This window comes from Pan troglodytes, chromosome 19, assembly GCF_028858775.2.
Source record: "Pan troglodytes isolate AG18354 chromosome 19, NHGRI_mPanTro3-v2.0_pri, whole genome shotgun sequence".
Lineage (NCBI taxonomy): Eukaryota > Metazoa > Chordata > Mammalia > Primates > Hominidae > Pan > Pan troglodytes.
In genome coordinates this window covers 51,264,646-51,288,750 of record NC_072417.2, presented here as the reverse complement: position 1 = coordinate 51,288,750, position 24,105 = coordinate 51,264,646, and the positions used below count along the sequence as shown (strand labels likewise).

General features: G+C 49.9%; 1 protein-coding gene and 1 pseudogene across 14 annotated transcripts in view; one reads left to right on the top strand and one right to left on the bottom strand.

The window, feature by feature from the left end:
* LOC134808878 (uncharacterized) overlaps positions 1-20,838 on the top strand; it is a 30,411-nt gene extending 9,573 nt beyond the window's left edge. For 2 of the 14 annotated variants that reach the window (XR_010152987.1, XR_010152984.1), the window contains exons 5-11: positions 3,035-3,157; positions 4,053-4,159; positions 5,056-5,118; positions 5,303-5,380; positions 9,599-9,706; positions 13,340-13,407; positions 14,159-16,352. Coding sequence is in view for 1 of the 14 variants with exons in the window: in XM_063798904.1 (XP_063654974.1) it covers positions 13,400-13,407; positions 14,159-14,393; positions 17,303-17,446 (387 nt within the window). In the remaining 13 variants the exon portion in view is untranslated. Of the gene's footprint in view, positions 1-481; positions 611-3,034; positions 3,158-4,052; positions 4,160-5,055; positions 5,119-5,302; positions 5,381-9,598; positions 9,707-10,108; positions 10,999-11,990; positions 13,155-13,339; positions 13,408-14,158; positions 16,353-17,302 lie in introns of those variants that run through there. The other 12 variants (XR_010152983.1, XR_010152980.1, XR_010152978.1 and 9 more) reach the window with 12 other exon arrangements.
* On the bottom strand, positions 17,589-23,131 carry LOC129137595 (uncharacterized; annotated as a pseudogene).
* Positions 23,132-24,105: the final 974 nt, after the last annotated feature.

Below are 24,105 nucleotides of genomic sequence, written 5' to 3'. Positions count from 1 at the left end.
AAATATGTAGCTGTATTAAGTAAGGGATGAGTGGGCTTCTAAGGGTCAGGTTATAAGATACCTTTTGAAATCAAGATTTGATCTGTAGAATAACAACGTTCCTATTTCCTATGGGATTTTAAAGTTGAGTGTGGATGGGAGAAATTTGTTTTGAAATGAATGACTATTAGCTTAATTCCTACAGACAGAATAAAACATGACCAATGGCAGTTTAGCATATTCTGGACATCTTTGCAATTTTAGCAGTATGTTCTAATGGCAAAATAAAGCACTTTATAGTTTCACTAAAATGAGTGAAACATAAATGTCCCCATGCCTTTTGGCAGCATCCTGTGCCATCTCTTCTTCCCATACATCCCTGTACCCCACTAATTTGGTCTTTGGTGCATATCTGTTTCTTTCAAGGAATTTTGTTCCATACATAAACTGTTTTGGATAGATTACACTCTTTTTAATTTTATTAAATCACTTTTGTTTCCAGCTTTTACTTGGCAGAAATCTCCATGGCTTTGGGGCATTTACATCAAAAGGGGATCATCTACAGAGACTTGAAGCTGGAGAATATCATGCTTAATCACCAAGGTGGAGACATACCGTAAACAATTCTATAGTAAATAATCATCTTAAAATCCTCCTACACACAGGTCATGGCCATTTTCAAAGCCCCATAGTCATCACTCTGTTTTGTATATTTCCTCCCTCAGAATTTATGGCATCATAGTACTTGCTGATGTTTTAAGTCTTTAGGTAATTACACTTGGTGAGAGTAAAAGAAGTTGAGGATAATAGTTGCTCAATTGCCTTTTTTAGTTTAATCCTTACTCTATAGTTTTTCATGTTTTTGGAATCCTTACATAAAATGTTGTGTAATGTTTTAGACTATAAAAGCCAGTCTAAACATTAATTTTGGCTTGTTACTTAAATTGAAAAGTGAATCTTAATTATATAAGTTGAGTTTTAGTAATGAAAATATGTAATTATTGGCTGGGTGCGGTGGCTCACACCTGTAATCCCAGCACTTTGGGAGGCTGAGGCGGGCAGATCACCTGAGGTCAGGAGTTCAAGACACCTGGCCAACATGGTGAAACCCCATCTCTACAAAAAAAAAAAAAAAAAATTGCCGGGCATGATGGTGGATGCCTGTAATCCCAGCTACTCAGGAGGCTGAGGTGGGAGGATCGCCCGAACCCAGTAGGCGAAAGTTGCAGTGAGTCAATATCGTGACATTGCACTCCAGCCTGGGCAACAGAGCGAGACTCCATCTCAAAAAAAAGAGAAAAGAAAAAGAAAATATGTAAATATTAGAAGCTATGCTTCTTACAGTAGGTTTTATTAATGCTGGAAAAAGGATTGAAATTGAACCAAAGTATTTGATAAAACTTTGGGAATATGATGTTTAATAGGCATCAGGTTACTCTTTTTTTTTTTTTTTTTTTTTTGAGATGGGGATCTCACTCTGTCACCCAGGCTGGGATACAGTGGCATGATTACAGCTCACTGCAACCTCCGCCTCCCAGGCTCAAGTGATCCTCCCACCCCAGCCCCTCAAGTAGCTGGGGCCACTGTGGCACACCACCACGCCTGGCTAATTTTTGGTATTTTTTGTAGAAATGGGGTTTCATCATGTTGCCCGGGGTGGTCTCAAACTCCTGAGCTCAATTGATCTGCCTGCCTCGGCTTCCCAAATTGCTGGGATTACAGGCATAACCCACCTCCCCCACTGCCAGAATCAGTTTATTCTTGCTGTTTGTTTGCAACAACAAACATAAACATCAGAGAGACCGATAATCTATACAACTATAGATATAACACCGTGAGCCTTGACTACAACTGCATGCTGCTACAGACAGCTCAATTTATGCTAATCTGGGCTGTGGGTAGACTTGGCAATTCACTCATACCCCAAAGGAGCAACCAGATGACCCAGGGTATCTAGAAGGTGGTAGCAGCTGCTAATCCTTAGATGTCTACAGAGTAATCCATGAGGTAGTTAATTGTTTCAAACTCTTAGAGAATGATGTGTGAACAACTGAGGCTCATATAAACATTCCAGATTATACTCCTCCACCCACCTTTTTTTTTTTTTTTAAGGAGAAATGATAACTGAATAGATCATGGGAATCAGCGTCTCTTCCTTCCTCTCATCAACACCTCCTCACTCCCCAAAACCTGGTTCTGATCTGAATTCTAAGTCACAGGATAGAATAGGGGAGTGATAGAATAGTTGACCTCTCCTTTCATTTATAAGGTTGAGTGTATCAGATGCTTCTGTGAAAATAAAGGCCATACTTCTGTATCAGAGTGTAGTATATGTTTACATTTGAATCAATAGGTCATTGTGCCTTTTCTGTGAAATGAACCTCAAATACTAGAGCCCCTGAGGTTGTTGAACCACTTGTTATGACAGTCCAGTAAAGAAAGCTAAAGTTGAACTGAAATGATCTTTGTATAAGGTGGTAAGTTTTTTACTTTCTGGATCAGTGATGATTGATTCATACTATCTAGCAATTTTCTTTCTTTCCCCTAATTGGTAGCATTGGGCAGAATGAGCTACCTTGTTATAGTGACTTTCTGAGACCATTTTAAGAACTCTTCACAGTTCACTGTGATAAAAGCTATATATTTGAAGTACTATCTCACACCTTTGTTTAAAAGGTACAGAATATGTTTATTAGGGTCCGTGTACTTAAACTAGACTTCATAAAACAGTTTTTCCAGGATTTTTCTTTTTCAGGATGGTAGAGGATTCTGTGTATACTTAAAGCTAGAGCCTTAAACAGGTTATTTCACTTTTTTCTCTATCTTTATTTTCTCTTTACCAGATAGATTGTATCTTTGGCAAATGTGACTTTGCCCTAGCCTTAAACAGTTAGCATCCCATTTTATGGATGGTACCTTGTTCTTGACATCTGCAAGAAAAGTTTGAGGCAAGAAAAGTTAAATGGAAGGATAGATTAAGGTGTTATATGACATGTTCAAACACTGCACATACTTAGAATTCTGAGAATAATCATGCTGTAATCTTTCATTGCAGGTCATGTGAAACTAACAGACTTTGGACTATGCAAAGAATCATTCATGACGGAACAGTCACACACACATTTTGTGGAGCAATAGAATACATGTGAGCTGCATGTTAAACATAATTGGTTTGGAGGTAATAGCTAATTTTACCTGTTTTAAGGAATAGTATCTGTTTTCTGTACCCTCATTGACTCTGTATATTGTTTTTAAAATTCTAATTCACATGATATGCCAATGGGGGCATTTTTAAGCATATTATTTTCCTCATTGTACGGCCCCTGAAATCTTGATGAGAAGTGGCCACAATTGTGCTGTGGATTGGTGGAGTTTGGGAGCATTAATGTATGACATGCCAACTGGAGCAGTAGGTGCACAGTTAAAAGCTGCATGTATTATGGTCTATGCTGAGTCACTGTAGCAAGAGACCTGTCCTGTGCTTTCTGAAAATGTTACCAATGGAGTTTTCAAAGCCCAAAGATTTGTTATTAGCAGTTTAACACTAATAATGCTGTATGATTATATGGGATCCCATACTTTGAGAAACATTTTCGTTGAAATGATCTGTGTCATGGCAGGCCTGTGAAATAGATGTTGAACAGATAATGCTCTTATTTTTATAAATGGAGAAATTGAAGCATAAAATCACATAGCTCACTTATTATCACACAGCAAGTTAATGGTGGAAACACAGGCTTCCTTCCAGGACACTGCTACTTCCTCTGTCCTGTTGCTTAAAAACTGCACGTCTGCCAGGCACAGTGGTGCATGCCTGTAGCCCAAGCTACTCAGGAGGCTGAGGTGGGAGGATCATTTGGGCTAAGGATTATTAATAGAATCTAGCCTTGACAAGAGACCCTGTCTCTAAAACAAAATAAAGGTCTTTAGCAGTTAGCCCATTTCACAGCATACATTTCTGATCTCCATGCATAACTAATTCAGGAAATGGATATGGTTATTTAAAATTTGTTTCTTATATACTAATACTTTTCACTCCCTGCTAATATTTTTCACTTGTCTTCTACTCTTAGCCTCCATTTACTGGGGAGAATAGAAAGAAAACAATTGACAACATCCTCAAATGTAAACTAATTTGCCTCCCTACCTCACACAAGAAGCCAGAGATCTGCTTAAAAAGGTAAGGTTCTTAAATGGTCACTGACAGTATAAGATTCAATGACTAGGATTTAACTAGATAGAATTTAATGTATATTTTGAATAATATATAGTGAACAAAAAAAGTCTTCAATTTTTGAAGGCGAAGTACAGATTTGTTTAACGACTTTCTTTTCTTATTCTTTTTTTTTTAATTCTTTTTTTTTTGAGACGGAGTCTCGCACTGTCGCCCAGGCTGGAGTGCAGTGGTGCGATCTTGGCTCACTGCAGCCTCAGTCCCCCAGGTTCAAGCGATTCTCCTGCTTCAGCCTCTCGAATAACTGGGATTACAGGCGCCCGCCACCATGCCCCGCTATTTTTTGTATTTTTAATAGAGACAGGGTTTCACCATGTTGGTCAGGCTGGTCTGGAACACCTGACCTCAGGTGATCCACCTGCCTTGGCCTCTCAAAGTGCTGGGATTACAGACCCTTAAACAGTTATTCAGTAGTAATTAGTAAACTATATCTTTTTTTCTTTTCTCTTTTTTCTGAGATGGAGTCTTGCTTTGTCCTCCAGGCTGGAGTGCAATGGCATGATCTTGGCTCACTGCAACCTCTGCCTCCCAGGTTCAAGTGATTCTCCTGCCTCAGTCTCCCTAGTAGCTGGGATTACAGGCGTGCGCCACCACGCCAGGCTACTTTTTGTATTTTTAGTAGAGAAGGGGTTTCACCATGTTGGCCAGGCTGGTCTCGAATTCCCAACCTCAGGTGAACCACCTGCCTCAGCCTCCCGAAGTGCTGGGATTACAGGCATGAGCCACCATGCCCGGCCAATAAACTATATTTTCTCAAGGCAAAGTAGACAAGCAAAGTCTAAAAAGGAAAAAAATCAGTTTGACTAAGGTTCTTTATCCAGGCTTTTTTATCCTCTTTAAAGCTACTGAAAAGAAATGCTGCTTCTCATCTGGGAGCTGGTCCTGGGGATGCTGGAGATGTTCAAGTAGGTATTGGCATCTTTGGTGTTTTGTGGGGGAGATAATGCTAGTTTTATGTATTTCTGAGGGTTATATGTAGTTGCTTATAAGTTAGCTTATTTTGTGACTTGTAACTTCAAAAAGGTGATTAATTTATCAATCCAGCAAAGTCTATTCCCCTCAACTTTTCTTTCTGCTTTTTTTCCCTAGGCTCATCCATTCTTTAGACACATTAACTGGGAAGAACTTCTGGCTCGAAAGGTGGAGCCCCCATTTAAACCTCTGTTGGTAAGTATACATGAAAGCTTATAATTGGGTGCAGTGGCTCACGCCTGTAATCCCAAAACTTTAAAGGGCTGAGGTGGGAGGATTGTTTGAAGCCAGGAGTTCAAGACCAGCATGGGCAACATAACAAGACTCCATCTCTACAAAACATTTAAAAGTCAGCTGGGTATGGTGGCATGTGCCTGTAAGTCCCAGCTACTTGCGAGGCTGAGGCAGGAAGATCGCTTGAGATTTTTTTAGAGTAAGAAAAATCTCAGAGCAGACAGAAACGTTATTTTTATTAGCAGTTCAAAGATCTCTGGTTTATCCTCTCTTCAGCATCTTTGTTTTTATTATTTATTTATTTTATTTTGAGACGGGCTCTCACTCTGTCACCCAGGATGGAGTGCAGTAGCACGATCACAGTTCAATGCAGCCTTGACCTCCCCAGGCTCAGGTGATTCTCCCACCTCAGCTTCCTGAACAGCTGCGACTACAGACACATGTCACCATGCCTGGCTAATTTTTTTGTATTTTTTTGTAGAAACGGTTTCACCATGTCGCCCAGGCTGGTCTCGAACTCCTGGGCTCAAGTGATCCACCCACCTCAGCCTCTCAAAGTGCTGGGATTACAGGTGTGAGCTTCTGCACCCAGCCAAGCATCTTTTATTTTTGTACTATCTTTTAAAGAACTAAAGCCAGTGGCAATTGACTGTATTAGCTATTTTTAAGTCAGTTACCTAAGACAATTAAATATTTCGGGTAGTTGGGACCTTTCTTTTTTTGGTTTGTTTTATTTTGCTTAATTTAACCATTTTAAATATGATTCTTTGGGAATTTTTTCTTCAAAATATAGAATATACGTGCATTAGTTTGCTAGGCTTGCTGCAACAAAGTACCACAAACCGGGTGGCTTAGACAACAGAAATTTATTATCTCATAGATTTGGAGACTAGAAGTTCTAGATCACGTTGTTAAAAGTTGGTTTCTTTGACAACCGTGAGAAACTGTATGTTCCATGCCTCTCCCCTGGCTTCTGGTGGTTTGCTGGTAATCGTTGTCATTCTTTGGCTTGTGGGTGCATCACCCGGATCTCTGCCTTCACGTTCACATGGTGTTCTACCTGTGTGCGTATCTGTGGCCAAATTTCCCCTTTTTCTAAGGATACCAGGCATATTGGATTAGGGCTCCTCTCTACTCCAGTAGGACCTCATCTTCACTCATTACATCTGCAATAACCCTTTCCAAATAAGGTCACATTCTGAGGAACTAGAGGTTAGAGTTTCAACATATGAAATTTTTTGGGGGGTGGGTAAGGCACACGATTCAATCCATAACAATATGTTTATAAGTAAATGAGTTAGTGTGTTAGTTATTGTCTTTCTCCCACTTCAGAATCTGAGAAAACAGTTTCTTTTTCCATTCCTTGGGATGTAGGTGGAGGAGGAGGAGGAGGATGATAGTGATTATTTTTTGGTCATGGAGCATAATGTGACCCACTTTAAAAAACAACAAACAATTGTAAGGAGGATGACTGTCATACACCTACTGCACAGCTTAAAAATGATTAGGTCATCTTGTTTAAACATAACTGCCATCCCACCATCACACCTAAGAAGTTGAGTTTCCCCAGTTTTTTTTTTTTGAGATAGGGTCTTTCTGTGTTGCCCAGGCTGGAGTGCAGTGGCATGATAGTGGCTCATGGCAGCCTCAACCTCCCAGGCTCAAGGGATCCTCCCATATAGCTGGGACCACAGGGGTGCATCACCACACCCAGCTAATTTTTTGAATTTTTCTAGAGATGAGGTCTCCCTGTGTTGCCCCCCCTAGTTTTTTTTTTGTTGTTGTTCCATTCTTTTTTTTTTCTCCTGTTTGTAAGGATCTAATCAAGGTCTGTATATAGTTTGATTACTATGTCTCTTAAGTCTCTTTTCATTTATAGATTCCCCTAATGATTTATTGAAGAAACTGGGTCATTTGTCCTGTAGAATTCTCAAATTTTGATTTTGCTGATATTATCCCCATAGGTGTCATTGCCCATGTTCATCTGTTCCCTGAATTTCCAAAAACTGGTAGTTAAATTTAGGTGGTTGATTTGATTCAGATTAAACTCTCGGTATTGCATATGCTTTGATCAGGAGGCATAATGTGTAGTTGTGTGTGTGTGTGTGTTTAGTGATGTTAGTGGTCACTGATCATTGCCTGTGTCAGCATTTCACTACCAGGGTAATTTGGCAATGTCTGGAGACACACTGATTGTCACAACTTGGGGGAGGGAATGCTATAGGTACCTTCAGGGGTAAGAGTCAGCACAGCACAGCCCCCTACAGCAAAGTATTAATAGGCCTAAAATGTCAGTAGCCCTGAGGTTGAGAAACTCTGGCCTACTTTTATAATTTCATCAGGTGTTTGTGAAATGGTTTTATTCTGTTATTTCTTCTTTCTTTGTTAGCTGGAATTCTTTCATAAAGAGAAACTCTTTGAACAGTTAGTTACACAAGGTATAGTTCATACAGGAAAGGCAGGATGTATGTTTGATTCTTTCCTAGTTTTCAAAATAATGAATTAGTTCCCTAGCATCTTCCAAAATTGACCAATGAACTTTGTGTGTGTGTTTTTTCTTTTTTAGTATATTATGAACTTACACGTTTTAACATATTTGTGTTTCATTTGATTGCAGTTATTTTTATTTTTATTTATTCATTTATTGTTTTGAGGCAGGGTCTTACTCTGTCACCCAAGCTGTAGTGCAGTGGTATAATCTCTGCCCACTGCAGCCTTGACTTCCCGGCCTCCAGCAATCCTCCCACCTCACCCTCTTGAGTAGCTGGGACCACAGGTACACCACCACGCCCAGCTAATTTTTGTGTTTCTGGTAGAGACAGGGTTTTGCCATGTTCACCAGGCTGGTCTTCAAATCCTGAGCTCAAAAGCAATCCACCTGCCTCTGCCTCCCAAAGTGTTGGGATTATAGGCGTGAGCCACCGCACCTGGCCGTTATTTTTATTGATGCTCATTTTTTCCCTTCGTTGAATGCTGGGTGCGTCTTCATATTGGGTTCTGAGTCCTTTTGACGAGCACGTTGTCTGGTGTTGGACGAGAGAGCAAAATAAGGAAACTGCTGTTCTCTGCTTATCTTTTACATTTTCCCCACACTTGGAATCAGCCATTCCTCCAGGGAGTGCAAGTTCACAGTCTGGGCTCTAAGAGAATTATCAAGTCAATGTGGTCATCTTTTAGTATTAAGTCAGATATTCTAAATTATTATTTACTTCCTAGATTTGGCCCAAGAGTCTAACCAGATATTTTGGGAAAGAGACAAGGAATTACATAAATCAATCTCATGGTTAGAACTGAAGTGATAACTACACTTACACAAGGGAATATAACTTATAACCCATGCAGAATAGAAAATTATTTTTGCTCCTTTAGATTTCTAAAGGAATGAAATAAGCTGTGGGAAGAAACTTTAACTGGAGCATCTTACCAGTATTATTCATGTTTTAACTCTGCTTCAGTAGTTTTTCAGGTTTATTACAAACCTGCAGTAGCCAACTGAACTAATGATCTCTAAACAGGGATTTAGCCAGTGGACTAAGCACACTGAAGCTTTGTGAGAGAGGAAATTGATATTCACATTTTTTCCAACTCGTTTTGAGCTCAATATATTCACTTTTTTGTTTTGTTTTGTTTTTTTGTTTTTTTTTAATTCAGACAGACTCTTGCGCTGTCACCTGGGCTGGTGTGCAGTGGCACAATCTGTGTTTGCGGCAACCTCTTCCTCCCGGGTTCAAGCAATTCTCCTGCTTTAGCCTCTCAAGTAGTTAGGATTACAGGCGCCCACCACCACTCCCGGCTAATATTTTGTATTTTTAGTAGAGACGGGGTTTCACTATATTGACCAGGCTGGTCTCGAACTCCTGACCTCATGATCTGCCCGCGTCAGCCTCCCAAAGTGCTGGGATTACAGGCATGAGCCACCATGCCCAGTTGATATATTCACATTTTTAATAGGAATAACAGTATACTAAAATCTATTTTAATGCATGTTTAAGATTTGAAGATGTAATTTGACTCAGTACTTTCCACCTGCATTTTTTTCTTCATTCTGTGCCTGCTAAGACTATTCTAATACTTTATTATAGTTAACCCCTGCGAAAAGAGCTCCCAGAGCTTACAGTGCATTTGATTGATGTAATATGGACTATTCATTATTTTCTAAATTATTTTGTTTGTATAAAGCAATCTGAAGAGGATGTAAGTCAGTTTGATTCCAAGTTTACACGTCAGACACCTGTCGACAGCCCAGATGACTCAACTCTCAGTGAAAGTGCCCATCAGCTCTTTCTGGTAAGTGAAAGAATTTCCATATAGTTGTGGGAAATTTTAAGTATGAGGATGGGCTCTTCGAGAAGAAAATTCAGTTTGCTTGCTTTGCAGTTCATGTAGGTAACCTCGCCCGCTTTTTTTTTTTTTAATAAGCCATGCTCTTATAACTTACTGATATGTACAAAATTGATTTTCATAATCCAACATTTTATTTTAGCAATTAGAGTGGGAATGTACAATTCTTTGGAGAGTATGATTCCCTTTTTCGGTTGGGCCACAGAGTTAAAATGATGTTTGGCTTAGCATCTCAACCAAAAATTAAGTCATAGCAGTGGGGGAGAAAAACCTCACTAACTACATGTATTTTATTCCTGAAACAGCTATAGATTTTTGGTACCTTTTTTTTTTTTTTTTCTGAGACAGGGTCTCACCTTGCCCAGGCTGGGTGTAGGGTGCAGTGGTGCGATCACAGTTCACTGCAGCTTTGACCTCCCAGGCTCAAGTGATCCACCCATTTCAGCCTCATGAGTACCTGGACTACAGGTGTGTGCCACATCCAGCTAATTTTTAATTTTTTTGTAGAGACAGAGTCTGTTTTACTCCTGGACTCAAGCTGTCTTCCCACCTTGGCTTCCCAAAGTGCCAAAATTATAGGCCTGAGCCATCATTCCTGGCCCTATTTTTGGTACTCTTAACATAAGTAGGGTTTTTTTTTTTGAGTCAGAGTCTCGCTCTGTCGTCAGGCTGGAGTGCAGTGGTGCGATCTCAGCACACTGCAAACTCTGCCTCCTGGGTTCAAGTGATTGTCCTGCCTCAGCCTACTACAGGCACGCACCACCACTCCCAGTTAATTTTTGTATTTTTAGTAGAGACAGGGTTTCACCATGTTGGCCAGGATGGTCTCGATTTCTTGACCTCGTGATCCACCCACCTTGGCCTCCCAAAGTGCTGGGATTACAGGCATGAGCCACCGCGCCTGGCTAAGTAGGGGATTTTTTAACATTAATTGTGAATATTTGACATCAAAATATATTGGATCATATGTAATAGTGAATTCTCATTGTAGAAATATCTGTATAGATTTATAGCTTGTCTCTTCAGAAAAGTAAAGGTTTTAGATGTTGGCCAACAGAAATGATGGATTTATATCAGATGACCATCAATGCATATTATTTTGCTTAAATATCATATATGCTTATTTTATTACTGTACTTATATGTCACATGAACATGTATCTCATTTTGTATCCTTTTTTTTCTTTTGTCATTCCTTTTTGGACTACCTCTAGGGAGAATAGAATATGGGGAAAGCAATTGTTTCAGAGTGTTTTTTTCCCTCTTTTTGAGTACACTGGATTTGTCACTAACTTAATTCTCAAGCTTTTCTTCCCCACACTGCTCACTATGTAACACAAGTAGTGTTGTATCTTATGGGATGGGAAATAAGCTCTAATAATAAGCTCATGGGGCATGGTGGCTCACACCTATAACCCTGAGGTCAGGAGTTCGAGACCAGCCTGGCCAACATGGTGAAACCCCCTCTCTACTAAAAATACAAAAATCAGCCGGGTGTGGTGGCATGTACCTGTGGTACCAACTACTTGGGAGGCTGAGGCAGGAGAATGACTTGAACCCAGGAGGCAGAGGTTGCAGGAGCCAAGATCGTGCCACTGCACTCCAGCCTGGGTGATAGAGTGAAAACTGCTGTACCAAAACTGCCTCCTAGCATCATTCAAAGGTGTCACAGGAACTTTTCCTTTTAGAAGGCAAAAGCAGAATCTCCCTCTGAGACTTAATCTGAGATGTCCCTTCTCCATGTCCTTTCCTGTCCCCTGGCTGAATTCCCATGGGAACAAAATACCTCTGCCATCCTGGGAATCACATTTGGATACACACCCTCCAGAATGATTAAGACCTGGAGTCCCTGACCTACTGATCAGGAATCCTGGCCTTCAGGACAACTTGTCCAGATCACTCACATCGTCTCCCCTGACACCATCATAGTGACTGGGAGTGGACACTCAGATCGGTTGGATAATGTATGGCCTGTCCCTGGAGCTGCAGCTGGCGTTAGTCATATGCTAACCACGTGGCTGGGTGTTTTGTGGTCCTGACAGGAGAGGAAAACAACAGGTTTGCCTAAGTGGCCCAGTATGTGTATCACTGTGGCCCACACCTGCCCCCTTAGCTCATGATGAGTGTTGTCCTGTGGATGCTGGGACGTGGGTAGGGACACAGGCCAGGCTGTTTCTATCACAGAAAGTTACAGTTCTGGCTTCACAACCTTTCCAATATTCCTTCAACAGCAACCAGGTCAAGGCACAGCCACTCCCATGTACAAAACATCAATCTGAAATTCAGGCAGTCTTGGGAAACAAGGGAAAAAATACCCTTGTCATGGCCTTCTCATCCCAGAGGGGAAAGAAAGGAAAAGAAGTTCAAGGAGTTACAAGAGTGGCCACTGTCCACCATCATCTGGGTACCTGCCCTCCACTTGCCCCTCCCTCAGGTGAAGACCAGGTTCACAGGCCAGCACCTGCACCTCTTCCTGTGTCCACGTGCCCCACATGGGGGCTCTTCCTCCTCCCATCCTAAGACCACTGCTCCCCCAGGTCACCTCTGTGTCATTGCTGAGAGTCCTGGTCACAGGGATCTGGGTCAGTGTCAGCCTGACTCTGATTCAGCTGGGTGACTGCCCCTTCAGGACACAAAACCAATTACTGGAGCCCTGAGTGAACTCCCCTGGATTTCCCACACCCTGAACTCCCATTCTCAGTGTTCTCCTAGAATGTTCTGCCTCTACCCAGTAATGTCATGTTACGTTCTCAGACCTGCAGCCATTTATGTTCCCAGTTTCTATACTGTCTCATGTTCTCATCCCATTTCATGGCTCATTTTCTAGTAATCATCCAATGACTCCAAACATTCGTCTACAGCTCACTGTCACATGAGCTGGGCAACATGGCAAAACCCCATCTCTACCAAAAAAATTAGCTGGGCTCAGTGTTACACCTGTGGTCCCAACTACTTGGGAGGCCGAGGTGGGAGGATCACTCAAGCCTGGGAGGTGGAGGTTGCAGTGAGCTGAGATTATACCACTGCACACCACTGCACTCCAGCCTGGGTGACAAAGTGAGACCCCATCTCAAGAAACAGACCAGGCGCAGTGGCTCATGCCTGTAATCCCAGCACTCAGGGAGGCCAAGATGGGTGGATTACTTGAGGTCAGGAGTTCGACATCAGCCTGGCCAACATGGTGAAACCCCGTCTCTACTAAAAATACAAAAATTAGTTGGGCATGGTGGTGTGCACCTGTAATCCCAGCTACTCCGGAGATTGAGGCAGGAGAATTACTTGAACCTGGGAGGCAGAAGTTGCAGTGAGCCGAGATAGCGCCACTGCACTCCAGCCTGGGTGATGCAGAGAGACTTTGTCTCAAGAAAATAAAAGAAACTAGTTTGGAAGGATAACCCAGACTGTGGCCCGGTGTGGGTTTCACTTTGAGCACTTTTGGGAGTGTTGAGTCCACGTGGCAGAGAGCTTGCTGTTCTTGGGTAAGGAGTTTACACAATGCTGCAACCTCCCCAGGAAGGCCCCCCCTTGCAGCCAGGGGACATTTCTTCCTAAGATTCTCCAGGCTTCCTTGCTATTTCAGGAGCTTCGCCAGAATACCTCCTGGAGTTGTTGACATTGGGCCCTACTGGAACCTTCCTGAATGATCAGGTGAGCTGGGCATTATTACATCTGCTTCAGGGATGAGGAAACCAAGGCCCAGAAAGTTATGTAGTCTAAGATCACAGAGCTGGTCAGTAGAGGAGCCAGGAGGGGAACCAGCTTGTCTGAGCCCGGGTCTGTCCACACCCTTCTCCGCCTCCGTCCCAGCCACTGCTCCTGCGCTTGCCTCACCTCCCTCAAGTGTGAGCACCAGGGCCGGGCCGCTTCTCATCGCAGCCGCCTCTTTCCGCCGCTCACCCACCTCGTGGCTGTGGATGTGGCCCTCCAGGTCCTCCAGGGGCGTGGTGCGGCTCAGCTGGGCCCGTGCCCAGGCCAGCACCTGCCTCTCTATCTGTCCCAGGTCTCCATCCAGCCGGGTCATCTGTGTCAGGAGCTTCTGGGCCTGTGGGTTGGCCAGGGCCAAGCCAGATGCAGCTGGGGGCAGAGGTGCTGGTGAGGGCCCAGGGCCCATCTCCAGACTGGCAGATGGGTACCCCCACCAGGTGCCCACAGAGGGTCCTGTCGGGGTAGGGTGGAGGGGATGGGCAGGGCCACCCCAGAGATGAAATCCCCAGAGTGATGGTCCCTAACCCAAGGCAACCCCTGCCCATCACAGACCAGTCGGAAGTCAGAATCTACTCCTTCCAGCCCCACAGCCACCCCTCCCCGGGCCACCCTGGGTACCCTGCTGGCTGGGCTGAACAGACTCCACAGTGCTGGCCTTCAGGCGGCTCTGGACTGTGGCCCATTTCTGCTTCAGGGCCTGCAGCTCCGAGGCCAGCCTAGAACGAAGAGGTGATCGGAGAAAGAGGTCCTTACTCTGCCTCTCACCCTCCCCAGCCGCAGTAGACGCAGCTTCAGGTGAAGGCCGGCCTTTCAGCAGGGGTCTGCCGGGCCATGGGCTTGGACAGCACAGGGCCGGTCTGCTCTGCCCACAGCCTGCCCCTGAGTATCCCGACACAGACCTACCGGGAGGCACTGGCCACGGCATCAGGGTATGGTGCTGGGATGTAGAAGCAGGCGGCAGAAGCACACTTGTTCTCCCCACCAGGGCCCTGCACGACCCAGGTGTGCGGGTCAGTGTTATCTATCAGCTTATACCGCTCACCCCGCAGCAGCTGCACCTGCGAGCACAGAAAGGGAGCGGCTGCTGTGGGCTCAGGGGCAGGGGTCCAAGGCCAGGGCAGAGTAGGGGCTGGGGACAGAGACAGATGGGGACAGCAGCTGGAACAGGGACAAGAGTAGAGTGGGAGGTGCTGGGGTAGAAAAGAGGCAGGACAGGACTTGGAGAGAGGAGGGTCTGCGTCAAGGGAAGGAGTAGGGCAAAAGTGGGCGCAGGAGACAGCTGGGGATGGAGCAGGGATGGGCTTGGGCAGGGGCAGGGGATGGGCTAGGTGGGGCTGGATGGTGGCAGGGGTGAGGTGGGGGAGTTCGCACTTCTGCTGGGTCCCAGTCACAGATGCTGTCCACGTGCAGGGGCTGCTAAGGCAGGTTTCTTCGCTGTGGCAGGGGGACCACATCCCGGCTTCGCCGCTGCAGGTCCCCAGTGGCCCTCTCAGTGATGGCCAGCTGTTTCTCCTCTGCCTGCCAGGGGCCCAGGCAGAGGGGACTCAGGCCAGGCTGCACTGGAGGCTGGCCACACCATACCCATCCTTCAAAAGGACTAGAGGCTGGCCTTCAAGAAGGCAGGGGTCTCTAAATCAGCAAAGTAAAAGGAGCCCCTCTCTGGGGGCCTAGGATCCTGGGATCTGCTAGTTGCAGGGAGGGGGATGGCACAGCATCACCCAGGCCTCCGAGCAGAAGCTAGACGGGCCTCAGAGCTCTCCCAGGCTGCCCTTGTCCCACTGCAAATGAGAAAACTGATGTCCAGAGGTGGGAGGAGCTTGCTGGTACCTGGCCAGCCTCCTGCTAAAGCAGACCCCCCGCCAGCACCCAGGCCAGGGCTTGGGACAGGACTAGGTACCGAGGCAGAAGGGCTGAGGCCCAGAAAGATGGACAGGACTAATTCCCAGAGGTGGGGTGCAGATGGCCTGGTGGGGCTGTCTCACCTCCAGCTGTTGCAGCAGCTCTGTGGGGGTGCCAGGGGGGCCCCTAGGTGCAGGGCTGGACTTGGCATCCAAGTTGGAGTTGAGCTTCTCCAGGGTCTGGCTGACTGAGTCGGCCTCTTCTGGAACTAAGTTCACTGGGTGGTCAAGGGCAGAGCCTGGGGCAACCTGCTGCCCACTAACTCTACAAACCAGCTGAACTTAAGCCAGCTAAACCTAAACCACCTAAACACACAGCAGCTAAACCTAAACCAGAAAAACCTAAACCAGGTAAACCTAAACCAGCTAAACACACAACAGCTAAACCTAAACCAGAAAAACCTAAACCAGCTAAACCTAAACCAGCTAAACACAAACCAGATAAACCTAAACAAGATAAACCTAAGCCAGCTAAACTTAAACCAGCTAAACCTAAACTGTCACTCTCCCCTACTCTGGTCGGTCTTTCTTTTCCCTACCCAGGCGGCAGGACCTTTTATCACCGGTGTGCTCTTGCAAATGGGGTCTTATTCGTGCACTGAACTTAATTTTTTTAAGTGGGTCATAAAACACTTGGTCTTCATCCTTCCTGCACAAATGAAGGGCACCGTCACCTGCCTCCCTCCAGCACCTGAAGTCTTTCTTGCTGGGACAGAGGGTATTGGAGCTGCACTTGTCCCAGCCCCGGAGAAGAAGCTATGCTTTAAAGAAGCATTCCAAGTGTTTTTACGGAATTTTTGTCAGTGTGTGATCATAGTTTGTGGTTCTATAGGAAAATGTGTGAAACATTATCTGCCCCCAAATCCCAGTTGTATATTATATCAGGGTTTCTCAACCGTTTTTTTTCATTATTATTCTCCTAAAGAGCCTTTTAAGAAATCTTTTCTTTATTTTCCCCCCACCTCATCCCCATAAAATTTTATTTACTTATTTATTTTGATAGAGATTTATCTGTTTGTATAGAGACAGGGTCTCACTATGTTGCCCAGGCTGGTCTGGAACTACTGGGGTCAAGCAATTCTCCTGGCTCAGCCTCCCAAAGTGCTGGAATGACAGGTGTGAGCCACCACACCTGGCCCCCACAAAAGTTTTATACCACAGATATGCTGTATACAGCTTAGGTGCTGTATGTGGATCTGTACTTCATGCATAAGAAGAGTTATTTTTCTGCCATTAAGAACCAATTTTCACCCCCCTGGGAACCGCTTCACCCTGTTGAGAATGTGCCCATGCCTTTCCTTCCCTCTGGGACCGAGTGGCAACCACACAGCTCTATTTTATTTTATTTTTGAGGTGGAGTCTCTCTTTGTCACCCAGGCTAGAATGCAGTGGACCAATCTCGGCCCACTGCAATCTCCACATCCTGGGTTCAAGCGATTCTCCTGCCTCAGTCTCCTGAGCAGCTGGGATTACAGGCGCGCGCCACCACGTCTGGCTAATTTTGGTATTTTTAGTAGAGACAGGGTTTCACCATGTTGGCCAGGCTGATCTCGAACTCCTGACCTCAAGTGATCCGCCAGCCTCGGCCTCCCAAAGTGCTGGGATTACAGGTGTGAGCCACTGCGCCCTGCCAGCTCTGTCTAGTTGAGAGGTGCAGTGCCTCTCCTGTGGGCAGGAGTGCTGTGGGACCTCCCGCCCCTGCCGCCCCTGCCGCCTGCCCGAGGGCTCACCGGCTGTAGTCCTCCACGTGCTGCAGCTGGGTCTCCTGGCAGATACACAGGTTCAGGAAGTTCTGCCACTCCATCTTCAGGGCCTCCTGGTGGGCCTGGGTACCGCAACACGCAGCCCTCGGACCACGCCCCGCCCCCCAACCCACGTCCACCCCACCTCCCCGCCTTCCCCGCCCACCATGTCCCTTCTCACTCTCGCCCTGCCCCCAGCGCTCCTGGATGGGCCCCACCGCGGGGTGCCGCAGCTCCACCATGTGCTCGCCGTCGTCCTCCAGCTGGTTTACGCTCTGCTCCTGGCTCAGCAGCTCGTGCTGCTTGAAGTCTGGGGGCGAGTCGGGTGAGAAGCGGCGGTGAGGACCAGGATGGCCCTGGTCGCCCCCACCTGGCCCCAACCTCTGCCAGCCGACCTCGTACTCCCGCCGCACGCCCGCAGGGTCGGCCGTGAGGTCGCTCCAGTCCTGCTGCAGGATGCGGCACTGCTGCTCCGCCAGGGCGCTCAGCTGCCGCGTGCAGCCCTGCAAGTGCGTGTACAGGCTGACCAGGCTCTGCCCGCGCCACGACGCCGCCTTCTGTGCTCAGGACCCGCCGCCAGCAGCAGGGTGGGGAGAGAGACAGTGGGGGGCAAAAGGCGCCATTGGGCCGCGCTCAGGAACACTGGCCCCGGGCAGGGTCCAGGCGGCCACCCAGGCCCACCCGCAGCCACCCTGCCCGACCCTCCCTCCTGCTCACCAGTAGGTCTCGGTATTGGCCCCGGATGGTGGCTGCATCCTGCCTCGACCAAGGGGAGAAACAAGCCCGTGAGAGGTGGGGTGCGGGGAGACGGCCCCCTAAGATCTGGACCAGCCATACCCCACCCACCCCTATCCCCAGGGCCCAGCCGATCTAGCTCCGGCTCTGACTGGAAAAACAGGGGCTGGGGCTGGCCCCGGATGTGACATCCTCCCGGCTCACCCACCGGCCCCACGAGGCTCCCCAGCTGCTCTCCTTGGTCGTCGATCTCGTTCTGCAGGATGTTGAGCTCCGCGATCTGTTCCTCCAGCTCCGCCATGCCCGGCCCGTACTGGCCTGCGCAGACCTGCTTCTGCAGGAGAGCCGGCGGCTCAGTCACCGCAGGACCGCGGTGGGGAGCCAGAGAACCCCACACGTCTCCCACCCAGAGAAGTGGACTTGGTCATTTGGGCAGAGCGTGGACGAGCCTGGGAGCAGCCCGGGTGCACGCCCTGCAGCTCACCCAGGGGCGAGGCCATTCTGCAGTGGCCCCTGAGTCCCACTGGTTCCCAGACGCTGGGCTCAGCCTCTGAGAAGTCTCCAGCTCCATCCTACCTTGTCTGTGACCCAGCCTCAGTGCTTCCTGTCTGGACACCTCCAGCCAAGCTCTAGGGCCCTCAGAACGCCCTGCTCCACCTGGGCCCTTCCCCACTGTCCCTCTATTGTCATGATGACACCCCTTCTGTGTGGCATCAAAGCACAACTCCTCACCCAGGGATCAGAATGCCCCATGACCTGGCTCTGCCCACCTGCCCAGAAATCCCCAAGTCCCATCGAACCGTAGGCTTCCTCCTGGCAGGTGCCTTTGCTCCTTCTTTCTGGAATTGTTCTCTCCTCACTACTTCACCCTGATCCAACCGAGCCCTCTCACCCCTCTGAGGTCTCTTCATGTGCCTCCTCCTGCAGGAAGTCTTCCCTGACTGCACTGTCTCCTCTGCTGTCTCCCTGCCCAGACCCCTGAGCCACCCCTACACCCTGACTGTTCAAGCCTACAGTCAGGCCCTGGGTTAAATGCAGTTCCGTATCGCTCTCTGATCACACTGGGGTGTGACTTTGAGCTCCTGACCTGTTTCTGCTCCAGCACGTGTGCCCAGTTGACCCTGGATCCCACGTCTGGGCGGCAGCACCATCTTCTCGTACAGGGCACGGTACACTCCTGGGTCACCTGCTCGTGCAGCTGCTCGATGCTGTCAAGAAGCCGACCCAGGCCGGCAGGTCAGGGCTGGGCCTGGGTCTTCCCCAGGGACCCCCAGCCCTGCCGCAGCCCCACTCACTCCTTCTCAGTCTCCTCAGCCTGCGGGTGCTTGAGCCGCCGGGCCTTGTCCTCGTCCAGGAAGAGGTCCTTGAGCAGCACCTCGGCCTCCTTCAGGCTGCCGCCCGTCTCCTGCTGGTGCTGCAGGGCCTGGCTCTGCTCACTGTTCAGCCGGTCCTGTGGGCAGGGGATGGGCAGACTCGCCAGGGCCCAGAGCCCCCACACCCCAGCTGCCCATCACTGTGCGCCTGAGCCCCACCTTTGGGACCCCAGCTATGCTGGCCAACCTCGAGGCCCACGCCAGGCACAGGGTCAGGCCCAGGGCGTCCGTGGGGCAGGTGACAAGGACACAGGGGAGCCCAGCAAAGAAGGAAGCTGAGCCCTCTCTCCCACCGTGTGTTAGGGGACAGGCGGTGCAGGACAAATGTCATCTGTCCCATCTTCACCATCACCAGGGGGCACTCAGGGAGTGCCAGGCCTGATGATGGGCCTCCCATGTCACCCAGCCTGCCCACGCCCTGCCAACTGCTGCCATGCCCGGGGCCTCACCTGCTGCAGCCTCTTCTGCGTCTCCAGGATGTCCCGCTCCACCTGGTCGGGGTTGGCTTGCATGCGGGAGATGAGCAGGGCCAGCTCCTGGGTGGCAGCCCTGGTGGGTGGAGGGGACAGTGGGCAGCTCGGTGGAAGAGGCCCCTCTGTGCCCCATCCAGGTGGCATCCCCTGCCCTCCCTCCACCCCATACTGCCCCCAGAGCCTAGCTCACTGCCCTGACTTTGGGGTCTCTCTCTGAAGGAGGCTCTGTGAGCTAGTCCTGGTTGGGGGTGTTAGCACTGCCCCGCCACATGAGGGGTCAAAAGGTGAGGGTCTCAGGTCTGTGTGGTGCTGAGGGGGCAGGCGGCCTTGGTGTCCCAGCCTCAGCCAGCTGTGCTGGCAGTGAGTTCCCGACCCCATCCAGCTGCCTGCCACTTCCCCTCCGCGAGCCGGTGAATCACCGGCTCAGCCACTAGTACCTGAGCCAGCCTGGCTGGGCCCTGGGAGGGGCAGTTGGGCTGGCTGGGGCAGGGAGGCAGCAGCATGCCCCCCACCCCCACCTCCTCCCACTCCAGCCCTGTGTTCCCCTATACCTCCTCCACCCCGGGGAGCTTTGCCAGAGTGCTGGCTTCAGTAGCCGTCTAGAGGAGCCTCACACTGTCAGAGCCGGGGAGGGGAGGCAGGCACAAGAGACTGCTGGGCACCCTAACATTCTCCAGAGTTGAGGGTTCAAAGCCCAGATTGGGCCCTGACTTGCTCTGAGTCACATGGTCAGGGACGGAGGGGAAACCTTGCTTCCACCCCAGGGCTTTTTCTGTGCATTCGCCCTGCAGCCTCCATAGAGCACCTGCTGTGTGCATGCAGTCACTCTGTGGAGGTCACAAGGTCAAGCAGACCTAAAAGAGGGCAGATTGGTCCAAGCCTCATGAGCACAGTGCCTTATAGGGGATCATTATCCTGGGGCAGGGGAAGCCTTGAACTGGGTCAAAGGATGGCCCCCCCCCCCCCACACCTCAGGCAAAGGGACAGTGCTGGTGAAGGCACAGCAGTCTGGAAGAACTCTGTGGCCAAGACAGCCTGGTTTCATCTTTCTCCATCATTAATGCTGTGTGACCTTGGGCAAGTTACTCAACCTCTCTGTGCCTGAGGTGCCTCACTCGTAAAGCGGGATTTTAATAAAAATATCTATGCCTTAGGGCTATTGTGAGCATTAACTGAATTTATCCATCTGAAACATCCAGTGCAGGCCTGGTGCAGGGTCAGCACCCAGCACGTGTTAGTTTTTATCCCACTAGAGGGCTAGTGCCTTGAAGGCAGGGGCCTGTTGGTTCTGTCTACATCGACATCTGCAGTGCCTAGAACAGTCCTGGCATGCAGTAAGTGCTCAGTAAGTTCATGTCAAACGAGTGGATCACACGTGAGGTGATCCGGAGCCAACAGGGCCCTGAGGACCGAGCTGCCCCAGGCCAGGAGTGCACTGCTGGGGAGCCTGCCTGGACAGTGGGAGCTGTAGGTGCTGGGCCCCGGGCGCTCCTGCTCAGGTCCCGCCTCCTGGGATGGCTGCTCCCACCAGGAGCTGCACACTCCATCCTGGGTGGGGCTCAGGTGCCCCAGGGAGGACAGGTCACTCAGCGAGAGTGTTAGCTGAGAGTCTTAACCACTGTCTTTCCCATCCGCCCGGACGCCCGGCCTCGGTGTCTGTTGGTGCCTTGATCCCTATCGGGGTAATGGGCACCCCCACTCCCACACCAGCCTTTCATCCCTGAGCTTATCTCGACACCCTGGACCCAGGCGGGCTGCCGCCTCCTCTGCAGACGAGCTGAAGCCAGTGAGTGGGAAGAGCGCCACCCAATCCATCCACAGAGAGCTGGGGCTGGGCCCCAGAGAACCGGGTGGTCCAAGGGAGGCCCAGTGCCCCCTGCACCACACCCACTGGAAAAGGAAGCCCCAGCTCTATTTTGTTCTGTTTTAACAGACAGGGTCTTGCTCTGTCACCCAGGCTAGAGTGCAGTGGAGTGATCACAGCTCATTGCAGCCTCGACTTCCCGGGCTCAAGTGATCCTCTCACCTCAGCCTCCCAAGTAGCTCTGACTACAGGCATGCGCCACTACATCCAGATAATTTTTGTATATTTTTTGTAGAGACGGGATTTCATCATGTTGCCCAGCCTGGTCTCCAACTCGTGGGCTCAAGTCATCCACCCGCCTTGGCCTCCCAAACTGGTAGGATTGCAGGCATGAGGTATTGCACCAGGATTTTTTTTTTTTTTAAAGACAGAGTCTCAGTCTGTCACCCAGGCAGGAGCGCAGTGGTGTGATCATGGCTCACTGCAGCCTCAAACTCCTGGGCTCAAGCAATAGGCACGAGCCACCATGCCTGGCTAGTTTTTACTTTTATTTTTTTATAGAAACGAGATCTCCCTATGTTGCCCAGGCTGGTCTCAAACTCCTGGGCCCAAGGAATCCTCCCACACTGGCCTCCTGAAGTTCAGGGATTATAGGCATGAGCTACCGCACCCAGCCATGAACCCCTAACTCTTCAATACAACAAGGCCCTGGGTGAGAACTCTGGGGAGGGCTCTGGCTTAGGCAGGAGGCAGCACAGCCCCTGCGTCCCTACCCCAGGGATCCCACCCCGCCCGCTCAGTCCTCATGCCCTGCACCCAGGCTCCAGGGGTCATTCCAGCCAAGGAGAGCCTTGGGGCAGAGCTGCCGTCACACAGCCAGGCTCTCCTGTGTCCCAGCCTCTGGCAGAGGAGGGCATCGGTGCAGGCTCCTGTCCAGCACTTCTCCCGCTGAGCGGCCTCAATCCGTGGCCCGCAAGCCCCCTTAGAGGATGTAGGGAGCCCCAGGCCATCCCCTGCCTCCTGCCAGGGCTGAAGTTCGGCCTGGGCCTGCGGCTCCCAAGGCAAGGAGAGAGTCCACCCCTGGGCCCTTTAGCCTCAGGACACCAAATGCCAGCACGGGGCTGGTCCTGGGCTCTGGGCCACCACCAGGTGGCTCAAGGACCTGGGCTTGGCACCACCCCCACCCCAGCTCCCCAGCTCCCCATCCCCCAGTCCCACTCACCGGCTGTGCTTGCTGGGGGAGCCTTTGGGGGACCCCTTGGCTGGGGAACCCTTGGGGGACCCCTTCCCCTGGGAGCCTTTGCTCAGCCCCTTGAACTTGGTCGTTAAAGGCAGGTGCTGGCTCAGGTTGGGCTTGGCTGGCGATGGAGGGCAGGAGGGCAGGTGGGAGGCAGCGGGCATCCTTGCTGGCTGGTCACCTAAGTCTGGCAAGGTGGGGCGGCTGGGCACTGGGGAAGGGAGTTTCTGGGAGGCCCCTCCTTGCAGGTGAGGCAGCAGGCGGCCAGGCCCCAGGCCTGCCGCGCATGCACCCACAACGACCACACTCATGCCTGCTCTTGCGTAACCAATCTGGGAGGAAAGGGCACAGACTTGAGGGTGGGGCCGAGCCTGCCCGACTCCCACAGAAGGTTTGAACTTGTTACATCCACATGCCCAGGGGAGTGCGGCGGTGATCACACCCAGATAGGCAAGGAGCTGGGCCAGGACAGACAGGGCTGGAGACAGACGTGCACATGCAGGCGCAGGCTCAGCGGAGAGGCCCCAGCCCTGGAGCTCAGGATTAATAAACACCTCCAGCCAGCTCAGAGGCCCTGCTGCCGGGCAGACCCCCACCCACAGCTCTCAATCCCCCAGGAGAGGAGGGGGTGTCCTGCCAGCCCAGGGCCTGGCTCTCTGTTCTCCACTGACATGATGGGGCAGCCAGGGGACGTTCACTCCAGACAACTGGCACAAGGTCCATTTTTTTTTTCTTTAAGAGACAAAGTCTCGCTCAGTCACTGGAGTACAATGGCATGATCTCAGCTCACTGCAACCTCTGCCTGCCGGGTTCAAGCGATTCTCCTGCCTCAGCCTTCCGAGTAGCTGGGATTACAGGTGCCCGTCACCACGCCCAGAAAATTTTTGTATTTTTAGCAGAGAAGGGGTTTCATCTTGTTGGCCAGGCTGGTCTCGAACTCCTGACCTCAAGTGATCCACCCGCCTTGGCCTCCCAAAATGCTGGGATCACAGGCATGAGCCACCGCGCCCGGCCCCATTTTATAAAGTGTGCACAGTGCAGCAGCACCAGGGCTGGCTTCAGGTGCCACTAAGCCTAGGCTCTGGCTGAGGCCCGGGAGCCCGATGCACTTGGCTTTTCCTGCCTGCCTCTTCCCCCACCCAGAAATGGCCCCTGGTGGCTTTTATGAAGTCAGATTGAGCGGCAGACAGTGATGCCAGCTTATTGGTCTTTTCCTCACACTGGGGACCAGGGCTGCTGCCTTTTCCTTCTGTGGTGGCCCTGAGTGTCTTCAAGAAAGGGGCGATGGCACCCCCCTTTCCAGGCGCTCATTTCACTGGCCCAGCGTAACAGGCCCCTCCTGCAGAGGTGGCGTCGCTTTCCAGGTCATTCCTGAAATC